General features: G+C 38.5%; 2 protein-coding genes across 3 annotated transcripts; one reads left to right on the top strand and one right to left on the bottom strand.

Annotated features, from left to right (window-relative positions):
* The first annotated feature begins 262 nt into the window (after nucleotides 1-262).
* lrrc59 (leucine rich repeat containing 59) lies at nucleotides 263-5,844 on the top strand. Its single transcript, XM_067488538.1, has 8 exons — nucleotides 263-415; nucleotides 575-687; nucleotides 1,288-1,347; nucleotides 2,419-2,577; nucleotides 3,269-3,373; nucleotides 3,474-3,546; nucleotides 3,724-3,915; nucleotides 4,303-5,844. The coding sequence occupies exons 2-8, from the start codon at nucleotides 586-588 to the stop codon at nucleotides 4,581-4,583; spliced, it is 972 nt and encodes a 323-aa protein (XP_067344639.1). The 5' UTR covers nucleotides 263-415; nucleotides 575-585; the 3' UTR covers nucleotides 4,584-5,844.
* A 1,841-nt stretch (nucleotides 5,845-7,685) lies between these two features.
* On the bottom strand, nucleotides 7,686-10,206 carry nat9 (N-acetyltransferase 9). Of its 2 annotated transcripts, none has more exons than XM_067488539.1 (6): nucleotides 10,003-10,206; nucleotides 9,145-9,254; nucleotides 8,695-8,835; nucleotides 8,547-8,606; nucleotides 8,120-8,232; nucleotides 7,686-8,046 (listed from the first exon to the last, which is right to left on the bottom strand). In XM_067488539.1, the coding sequence occupies exons 1-6, from the start codon at nucleotides 10,077-10,079 to the stop codon at nucleotides 7,897-7,899; spliced, it is 651 nt and encodes a 216-aa protein (XP_067344640.1). In that variant the 5' UTR covers nucleotides 10,080-10,206; the 3' UTR covers nucleotides 7,686-7,896. The 2 variants fall into 2 exon arrangements, with proteins under 2 accessions (XP_067344640.1, XP_067344641.1); XM_067488540.1 differs by having other exon boundaries at nucleotides 8,120-8,214.
* Between the last annotated feature and the right edge of the window lie 713 nt (nucleotides 10,207-10,919).

Raw genomic sequence — 10,919 nt, 5'->3', positions numbered from 1 at the left:
TCCCAAGGACAGCTGGGATAGGCTCCAAGCTCCCTTGCAAACCTTAACAGGATAAGCAGTTACAGATAATGGATGGGCGTATCACTGGATTCTGCCTCCCAATTTGTTATGGAAATGGGTCTGGCGTTACACATACTAGATAAAGACTTGATTTTTCATATAGCTAATTATACCGTATTAATGGGGGGGAAACGAGCATGTGCGTGTTTCCCTCCGGAGCTGCAGGTGGCGCTGCTCGTTTGAGCGTCTCCGCGCAGTCGTTTAATCAGTGACGTGGATTTTCATTGAGGCAGTCAGTGCAGCCCGAAATACAGAGCCACCAACATCCCTGAGGTTTTCACACTAACTTTCTCCAAAGCTGCAAGTCGGACTTGTCGTCTTCTTAAGCCCGTTTTCACCGCTTCGTCCATAACAGGTGAGCAGATCACGTAAAACGTTAATGTTGCACTCTGTGTTTCCTGGGGTCTGCTAGTCTAAAGTAGCTGTTGGAAAAGCTGCTCCCATGTCAGGATGTATTAGTCCCAGTCACTGTGTGTGTGTGTGTGTGTGTGTGTGTGTGTGTGTGTATCTTCAGAGTTTGCCAGCATGAGTAAAAACAGCAAAGTGCTGAACCTGAAGGATAAGATCAATGGAAATGAAGTGGACCTGAGCCTGTGTAACCTCACTGAGGTGCCAGTCAAGGAGCTGGTAAGTGACTCTTCGTGTCGTCTGTGTCTCCATTTGCCTGACAATATGTTAAGACCTGGAATAAGTAGAGAAACTGGCTATAGAAATGTGAAGCTTTTGTGGTCTGAGCTGGTTTAATGCCTGTTTCCTGGTTAAAATACTAATTGTACGTGCAGTTACACTATGGTATTTAAATACATTTACAATACGCAAGGACTGCACTCAAATACAATAATGTTACCTGTACTTACTCGTACTAAATCTATTGCACTTTAGTTCAGTTAGATGCACTTCTTACCCCACTACGGTTATCTGACCGCTCTAGTTGCAGTTAATGTGACTTTGAATACTAAGCATATGATAAGCTCATAAAATCTGACGCCTTATTAGAGGTTAAAGGTGAACAGCGTATGCTCATTCAAATGTTTACAGTTGTGGCCGTTAAAAATCGCCCAGGTTGCAGTTGTGCAACATCGGTTAGGATTTAGTTGAGGTCACAATGAGTTTCTGCTGTGAGTATTGAAAAAGTGGTATTTTTGTTTTACATAGTAACAGCCTGTGTGCTGGTAATACTCGATGGCATTGCTAATTTTACTTCATGCTTTAATTTATCCCCAACAGGCTTTATTCCCCAAAGCAACTGTTGTGGACTTGTCATGCAACAACATTACCTCCCTTCCTGTGAGTACAAATCGCATTGTACGAAATCAATTGTACCCCTTTGATCTGTGGTGACTGTCCTACGACCCCATTAATGAAGCAATGTTTACTTGCAAAACCTAATCAAATGTGTGTGGATTCTGAGCTGTGAGATGATGAATAAATAATAAATCTCTAGAGGCCTGAAGAGGTAAGCGTATCCAAATCAGGGTTGAAAGGTCTTATTGATCAAATGAAAAATAATTGACAACTATTTGAAGAATACATTTTCTTAATGTTTTTTCCAGAATTTTCAAACATTTTCTGGTTCCAGTCTCTCAAATGAGACAATCTATTATTTTTCTCACATTATCTCTAGATTGGCCACAAACATTTTAGGATGTCCCCCTAGATCTTTGAGATGTTAACGGTGGGCTTTCTCTTTCTACTCGCTAAAGAAAAATCCACAGATTAATCACTAATGAAAGGTAATTAGTTGCAGCCCAGTCTAGACCAAAGTCAGAAAAAAACAATAAATCAGCAGTTGCTAAGGTTACAAAGCTCTTACTAAAACCCTGTGGCCCTGTATTTGTGACCAGATGTAAGGAGTATGAAATGTTTATTCAAGTATGAGCTGGGTCCTTTGCAATCTTGTGTGAACTGTGACATCACCTTTTTATAGCAACTAAGAGATTTTTAAAATGTCTACACTGTAATCAGTTTGATAATTGAAGATGCGCGACTGTTACTTCTTGCTTTATGACAGCCTGTAAACAAATGGGCTGATAAAATAAGGCTAATATCTACCTTGCTTTTGTCATGTCAAAGATAAAGCAGACAAACATTCATAGATTTTTAAAGATAATGTAAAAGGAAATTTCTAAGTAAACATAACTTGATTGGACAGTATTTATGAATTATGGTTTTCCATGTCTTCTCCATTACCCCAGTATACTAGGATTACAGACTGATACTGATATGCTGTATATGTTGGGGCAAAGCCTCTTTAGATCTGCCCCTTCCCCGATAACCTTCTCAATTTGAAGTCCCCAATAGCAATCTGAGTAATTTTATCACTAATAGTTTGTCTCTGGTTGGATTTCTTTCATGCAGGCAGAGTTTTGCAGCCTGACCCACCTGGTAAAGGTGGATCTGAGTAAAAACCAGCTGACCTGTTTGCCAGATGACCTAGGGAACCTGGCGAACCTTCAGCATCTGGACCTTTACAACAACAAGCTGACTGTCCTGCCTGCCAGCTTCTCTCAGCTCAGGGTGAGTGTTAGACACAAGTATTGAGTTGCACATGTTACATTAGTTTAAGTCGTTTACAGTATATAAATACATATATTACAGTATGTAGACTGATGCTGTCCAGCTCCTTGACTTCCTCCAGTTAGAACATGGCCTGTTTTGATGGGCCCCATAACACATATATTGGTTCTCTGGGTTAATTGTACAGTTCACAGGAGGATCACCTGTTGCTCAGGCGTGGTGCTGACATGATGTGCACTTATGTTTTATTAAGCTTGCTGTTCTTCATCACCTGTTCTATTTTGAAAGACTGTTTCTGAGTCAAAATGATTAAAATGATAAAGGGAACAAAGCAAGTGTATAAATAACAATGACTTGAAAGATTTGTATTTCAATAAACGTATTAGCTCTGCTCCTGGGAGTTACATGAGAACATTGATACCAATCTGAACTATACAGAAAATGTGAAGCTACAATCAACAGCTGGTTAGTTTAGCTTAGATATAAAAACTGGAACTAGAAAAAATGTCTGAAAAAAATCTGCCTAGAAGCCCCTTTAACGGCATTAATATGCGTTAATTTTAGCTGATTTCTAGCTGACTGAAGACAAAAACAGAGACCCACACTACCGGTACTGAACATGAAGCTTTATAAATAAGCTTTGCTTTTATTTCTGCCATCATTTATTTATGTTGGATGTGTTTGTACTCAGAATCTGAAATGGTTGGATCTGAAGGATAATCCCCTGGAAACCGTCCTGGCCAAGGCAGCGGGAGACTGTCTGGATGAGAAACAGTGCAAACAATGTGCCACAAAGGTAGCGGAGAAATGGAGAGCAATCATTGAGCCAGCTTACATCTAGTATATAATGCAGGTATTGAAAAACTAAATGTCCGTTTTTTTTTTTGCCCCCCCAGGTTCTGCAGCACATGAGAGCCATTCAAGATGAGGTTGATCGTGCACGTGAGAAACGCCTTTTAAGGGAAAAAGGTATAAATCTCGTTGGTGGATATGGTATAAATTGATAGATAAAATGTAACACAATTTTTACTGTCAAAAGAATTTTATCTATTATTGGAGAGATGATGTGCATTTTTTTTCTTGAACATAGCCTCCTGAAATATAGTAAAGTAATTTTTTATTTTTTTTTCCCCATCCTTCAATCAGAGCTGGAGAGGAAGAGGGAGGTGAAGCAGAGGGAGCGGGAGGCCCGAGAGAAGGAGGCTCGTAAACGGGAGAAGGCGGAGGAGAAGGAGAAGAGAAGGAAAGAGTACAACGCTCAGATGGCAGCCTTAGCTGCACAGGAGCAACAGAAGAAGAAGAGTGAGGAGAAGAAGAAAAAGAACGGACAGGCAGCAGGTGGGAAAGAACCTTTTTATCATAAATGTTCTATTAAACAAAGTGAAACACTTCATAAGGAGACAGTGAATATTTAGTAAGAGAATTCATAGTGCCGGAGTCATTCTGCTATATTCTGCAATGTATAATAAATTGGAATTAATATTACTTTTACTATGACTGCCTAACATCAGAGGGAATAATGAGAAAAATCTCTACCCTCTTCTAACTAAACGGATGTTTTCTTTCCCCAAGTACCACCTGAAAAAAATTAATAAGGGATTCAAAAGGTTTAGTATACAATAAGCAGATTTGGAATATAATAAAAGTGTGGTATAGGTATAGAGCTTCCAGTTTATACTACAAACCAGCTCTTAAAGGACCTGTGATCTTCTATCATCTCCACAGATAAAAAGGTTATGGTGAAATCGGCACCTAAATCCCGACGCTCTCTCCTTGGCCTGATGTTCAAGTTCCTCCTCCTGCTACTGCTGGGATTTGCTGGCGTAGTAGCTGCCTGTCGGCTGACCGACCTGCACAAGGAAGCTATGTGCGCGCCAGTCAACATCGCAGTGGACAACAGCCTATCCTGGGCCAGAGAGCAGGAGGGTGTGGTCAGACAGCAGGTGCTGAAACTGTCATCTGCACTGAGGGAGTTTCTTGAACCCACTCAAAGATCTAAGAACTAAAGACTTAACCACTGCCATCCAAACTCAGAGCTGCAGGTTGTTTTCCACTCTCGCGTGCAAATTCTGGGATTTGTTTGCTTTTTTTTCTTTTTTTAATGCTGAAATCATGAATTTTATTAGGATGGGCAACTCTGCGTCCCCTCCCCCTGTTTATGGTGCAGGGAGATGAAGAGTCTGAAGATAGAGGTAGAGGGATGGACGGATGAAAATCGGTGAAATCACCTTAAATTCCTATGGAATTGTTGTCACTCTTGTACCCTCTTTGTACTACAGCTTATTTTTTAAATAAAATTAAATGTCTTAAACGTTTCGCTGTGGACCATGTCTTGCACTTTGACCAGAACCAGGAGCTGGTTTGTGTTTCTAGTGCATCACATGGAGTCCAAGTTGCATTTGAGAGAAGGTCATTGAAATGTCAGGCGGCCCTGTCGGCGCTGCATGCGAGCGTTGAGCTGCTTGATGGTAACTGCTAATCGGGGATGAGCATCAGCCAGTGTCAGATCTGTATGTGTAGTGAAGGCTTTGTGAATCACAAGTTGTATCTCTCAGCTAATAGACAGTCTGCCATCCAAACTAGGGCCCAACTGATGCATGAGGATTTTATCAAGTGTGTACTGTATATCAGCACACACATGCCAAAGATATGTCTGAAGTAATTTAGAAGCGGTTATGTCCAACAGAGAGCAAAATGAATACACTGCACCATGGTTACTGCTGTACTGTTGTTTTTTTATACCTTTTTAGATGTATTTTTCCCTACAGTCACAAGTTTCCAGTCACATCTATACAAGTCTGGAAAGTAAATTTCCGCCCTTAAAACTTGCTAAAGCTGTTTTGACTCATGGTCCTGAACATGGAGCCTTCAAACAATAATTAAACCAACATCAATAGACTGTTGACGTGATGGACAGTTTGACTTTGTTCAGACTGAACAGACAATGGAAACTAAAAGCTCCATTGGACACAACAACACTGGTCTCAATATGAAGTGTAAAGGGTGTTTTTGAAAATGGGGAAAGTGTAAAATTTACTTTTTATATGCTTTAACCAACAATCCAAACCACCAAGTGTTGACATTAAATTAAGCTCTAAAGTCTGGTTTACTTTTCTTCTTGTCATCTACTAAATAATGAAAAGGCACCAGGTTATTTTACTGTTCTTACATTTTAACTGGTGATATGCAACTTGTTTACTTCATACAAATTTCTGCCTTCACTGACCTGGTTCTTGTACAGCTGTGTTCACGCTCTAACTGTGTCCTCATTAAATGGCTATGCACTGCAACAAGTATTTAAGTGTCTTCTTTTCCAAGAGACGTGTAATGAATAAAACCCACCAACTCGACAGTTCTCCTCCCTAGAGCTGGGGTGTGGGATCCAAAGTATATGAATCAACAGTAATTACAATGTTGAATAGGACCTTAGATGACAAAATGTATTTGTTGAGTTTATGGTGCCACTGAGTTTTCACATAAAACGTTGAGTACATTGAACAAAAAAAGCTAAATAACTTGTTAACCTAATTTTGTTTAACAAAAAAGCAGCCTTGCAAGAGCTGCCTGAATAAAATGATGTGTGAATTTAAAAAAAAAAAAAAAAACAGCTAAAATATTTTTTTCCATTTTCAAAATCTGTCTGAATTGTATTGTATTATATAGAGGAAAAATATAGTAACTTATAGTTAATGAAGACAATATCACCACAGTAATAACTAGTGGCACTGTGGAGCTTTTGGTTATATCAATTAATGCAATTTGCACAATTCTAATGATTAAACTATTTTTTAATTTTAATTATTTGGAGCATTATTTGTGCAATTTTTTTTTACCATTCAGGTAATTCGCTACTATGTGGTGGACCAGATGATACTATTTAACTGCAAGATTGGTGAGATGTATTTTTTATGATTTTATACAAAGATTGATATGAACACAGGCATCATTTGTACAACTCCTCCCACTAACACAGATGGTAAGAGGCAGTAAAAACAAACATGTGCATTATAGATAATACCCACTCCTTGATCTGCACATTTAACCACACTCACCATTAGCCTGATGAAATTAATATGTGTGTCCGATATGTCCGCTGTGACTGGAAAACACATTCTCAAAAGAGACATTTTAAATGTTGCAGAGACTGATGGGAATGTGGGTTGTTCTGGGACTTGGTTGTAAACTGAAGTGTAGGGAAACTACAGAGCTGACTAGATGATGGTATTGGTAAAGACAGAAATTAGAACATTTTAAACTGGTGGTGCTAGATTGAAAGTTAAAAGATTGCCAAAGTAATAAGACCCTAATTATCTATTTCTGTTCAGATATTCTATTCTGAAGGCTTTGGACACATGGCTACTAACACAGTGAACAAAATGAAAAATCAAAACCATATTCAGTCTGTGGCTGATTTTATCTCGGATTGAAGTTCTATTTTAGCCGTAAATGATCATCTGCAAAAAATATATAAATATAATATTTTGTTCAAATTCTTGTGTTTCTCAATTCTCAATTCTGGACCGGACAGTCGGACAGTTCAGATAGTTGAAAATAGTTGAAAACACACTGAATGGATAGTGGTAGGAAAGATATGCATCTATTTCACATTTGGGGTCACATAGCGCTTTATGAAAGGCGGTAAATCAATAGAGCTAATGCAGTTACAATTTAATCTTCACAACCCTCCTTCCGCTTGTGGAGGAGAAAATTATGAGTAATGCAGCAAGCTAAAGTGGCAATTAGGAGGAATATCAGACTGGCATTTTCTCTGTGGTGTACACGACGTGTCCTTGTCTCGGGTTAGTCCTTAGTCTTTATTGGTTATCCACCAAAAAAGACAGTTAAAGTTTAATTTGGTGTTTTGTTCTGCACTTATCTTTTAAATTTTCTAGATATTTTTGTGCACAAAAAGGTTTGTGTGTGAGGCTCAACCTTCCAACCAATCAGATGTAGATATTAGAGTGTTATAATTCTTTACATCCAAGTTTTCCCAAGGCCATGCATTTGCATTTAAATACTTTTCCTTATGTGATTCAGGGGTTTGGGGGACAGAAGGAGAATTACCAAAATGAAAAAAAAAAAAAAAAAACACCCCACTGCAAATACAATTCTATATTTAAATTATTTTACTTGAGTAAAAAAAACACATGGTATCATTAAAATGCTAAAAATGATGATAAAGGGAAGTGAATAAAGGCCTGCGCTGCAAATGGGTGAACATGCAAAACTCTACAAATCTGCAATCCAGGTTTGTGTCCCAGGTTTTTTCACCTGTGCACTTCATAGGCAGATGTGGTGACACTGTTTGAGTTCTGCACTTTACTGTGAAACCATTTCCTGCCTGTGGCTGCAGGTGTGTCTGTAGTCCTTCTCCTTCGTGTAGGCCATGTTGTCCAGTAGCTTTGTCTGAACGGACTCATCTACGGTCAACTCCAGCGTCACCTCCTTGAACACGTTGCATACCGACACCTGTGACAGACGTTAAGACGAAGGTCAGAAACGGATGAGCATCTCCCACAATGACGACAAGTGATCTTCTTACCTCCTGGAAGTGGAGCTTCTTGAACATGTTAATGCTGACCTGGTTGTCCAGCCCAATTTTTGCTTGAAACTTTTTTATATTAAGTTTCGTGACACCTGGTGGAAGATAGCACACTGATCGCTAACAGAAATTTACTCCACAGTGGTTGTTATAATCTGAAGTATGATGTGCTTTTGACGTGAATATCTGAGTGTTGTAGCAGCTTTTCTCCCACTACAAACTCTTTTAAAGCCACTATTTGTAAATTCTTCATGGGATTAGTGTATTTTCTGAAATTACTCCTAAAATTAATTATTTGATTGATATTCTGGTGGAAAATGATTTGATTTGTGACATTTCAGTAGACAAAGTGGCTTTCTAAAAGCTAAAAAATTGGGCATTGATGTTTCCCTAAGAAATTCTCTGACAGACTTTATAGATTGTTTACCGTAACATATCATCATGCATGTCACCTCCTTCCCGATGCCTTTGCCTCTGTAACTGGGCTCTGGTTAAAAACAAGAAACTTCAGGCAAAGTATCAAAATATGGAGATATATATGTGGTAAAGGTGTAAAAAAAAAAAAAAAACTGCACCTGCGATCATGATCTCTATCTCAGCTAAGGAGAGGTCTGTCGGGTCAGTCAGGAAGATGTTGACATCTCCCACCATGCACTGCTCCTCCTCTAGGCTGCTGTCTGCCCACCGCTGCTTGTCCAAGATGATGAATGTGCACTCTGCCAAAACAAAGCAAAAAACATGTTAAAAAAATCTAATCAACAAAGACAGAAAGACTAAACTTCCAGAGCCTTTAAGAATCAAAAAATGTCATAAGCAACAATCACAAACTCAAATTTAAGTGTAATAGGGTGAAGCAGATGTAAATGTATTCACATGAATAAAATCTGAGGCCTAAGAAAAATCCAAAAAGAACAAACAAAACAATAATCAGCAAATGTCTTGTAGGTCTCTGCCAACTCAAGGTGTGATGAGCAACCACTGCTTTAGAGAATGTGTAAGAGTTGAATAACTCAATGACCCCTCACTGTCATTATCCTCCCTCCAGCTCCTCTGCATGTCATACTCCTGTTCCAGGCTCAGCGGCTCTGACGCAGTCAGCTGCTGGAGCTCAGAAGACTTCATCCACTCATGATATCTGCAAGATGTTAACATGAAGAGATAAGACAGAGACTGTTTGTTTCAAGTAGGTCAAGTTCAGAATGTATCCAAATACCACAGGACTCAAGGTTGCATTTAATGCTCTGCCAATCTTGTTTTTGCTTTTTCTCATTAGAAACTTCTTCGTTTAAATTTATTCACAAAACCTTTAAGATTAAAAGTTAATTCTTGACCTTGTGCAAACATGTGCTTTTTGACAACTGGACAAACTGGCGACAATGTCAGTTTTACATTTGTGACCTGAAAACGCCCCCAGATGACCTCATAGGAGGCTTTCATGCACACGTAGTGAAAGTATGATTTGATACTATTGAAACACATGTGGTCCCCAGCTGAAGATCACTAACATAGCTGCAATCAACAGACCATTAACCAACTCACAGAAGATTTATCAGCAGCTGTTCTTATAACTGATTTATTGTAGATTTGTTTTAACATTAACTTAAACATTCCTAGTTGCTGTTGCTTTAACAACTTTAAAGATGTATTGCTTTGTCAGAGAGGATGATAAACTGAATCATTGGCATTGTAATCCAATAAGTGATGACAGACACATAATTAAAACCATTAGCCATATTTTAGCAGTAAAAAAAATAAACCAGCGAAACGTTTTCGGATCCTTGGACAGAAATGTGAATCATCCGATCACAATATGACACCAGCGGAGAAAGAAACGATGCTTTCACGTGTCAAACAGCTGAGCACCGATCAGCTGTTAACGTTACCTGGGCACGTGCTCTGCGTTGTAAGGAACCAGCACCACTTGATGTCCCTCCAGCAAAGTGTTCTCATTTATCTTCATTGTGTCAAACCTGATACAAACCACCGGTCTGACCGACAGTTAGTTTTTTTTAAAAAAAAAAAGCAGCTTCGATTCATTTTACATTCACTTCCTCATTTACACTCGATGGTTCCAAGTGCAGCGGCTCTCAGTGACACCAAGAAACGGGGCGCCACCTGCTGGACAGACATTACAGAAAGCTCGGTGAGGTCATTGTTGTCAGGCTCCTCAGAAAGAAAATGATATTATGCAGCAGGAACAGTTATAAAAATGCAGAGGAAACGGTAGATAAAACATAAAACACAACATTTATACAGATCAACAAATTCAGTTTTTTTAATTTATAAAGAAAAATTGTCCATAAAAAGGGAGGAGGAAAAAATGCCTCTTGAATTAATTTTCTTGATATGTGAAACAAATCAAGTAATAACACTGGAATAGTATTTTCCTTCAGTGATATTAATATTAATTTCTTGGCAAAGTGATGAATTATAATCAGCTTGTTTTATTCTCAGTTGGATAGAATCTTTTCAGGAACAATTTAATCTTCATCTTTATTGTTTTATTTGGTAATTTTATTGCCAACTAATATGTTTTCCCATTGACATTTCCAGTTTCCTCCCAAATCTATTGTCTTCTTTATTGGTTTCAACTGTGTTTTTGATGTTTCCGCCTCCTTCAGCCAGGTTTAAATTAGATACAGGAAGAAACACACGACTGTACCTGTTATTAAAATCCACAAATTACTAATTAAGTTCTTTATTTAAATTATGAGCTGTCTTTATTATTACAAATGATGAACAGATTTATGAGAATTTAATTTTGTTATTTCAGACTATGTGTGTACAGTGTGTACGTGTG

The sequence above is a fragment of the Channa argus genome, chromosome 20 (genome assembly GCF_033026475.1).
Source record: "Channa argus isolate prfri chromosome 20, Channa argus male v1.0, whole genome shotgun sequence".
NCBI lineage: Eukaryota > Metazoa > Chordata > Actinopteri > Anabantiformes > Channidae > Channa > Channa argus.
Note: the sequence above shows the minus strand (reverse complement) of the source record. Positions and strands in the feature narration are given on the sequence as shown.

Coding starts and splice junctions, on each gene's coding strand:
- lrrc59 (XM_067488538.1), top strand. CDS start 586: ATGAGTAAAAACAGCAAAGTGCTGAACCTGAAGGATAAGATCAATGGA. Junction 688..1,287: donor AGGTGCCAGTCAAGGAGCTG/GTAAGTGACTCT, acceptor TATCCCCAACAG/GCTTTATTCCCCAAAGCAAC. Junction 3,547..3,723: donor ACGCCTTTTAAGGGAAAAAG/GTATAAATCTCG, acceptor TCCTTCAATCAG/AGCTGGAGAGGAAGAGGGAG.
- nat9 (XM_067488539.1), bottom strand. CDS start 10,079: ATGAAGATAAATGAGAACACTTTGCTGGAGGGACATCAAGTGGTGCTG. Junction 9,255..10,002: donor AACGCAGAGCACGTGCCCAG/GTAACGTTAACA, acceptor AACATCTTGCAG/ATATCATGAGTGGATGAAGT. Junction 8,047..8,119: donor AGAAGCTCCACTTCCAGGAG/GTAAGAAGATCA, acceptor CGTCTGTCACAG/GTGTCGGTATGCAACGTGTT.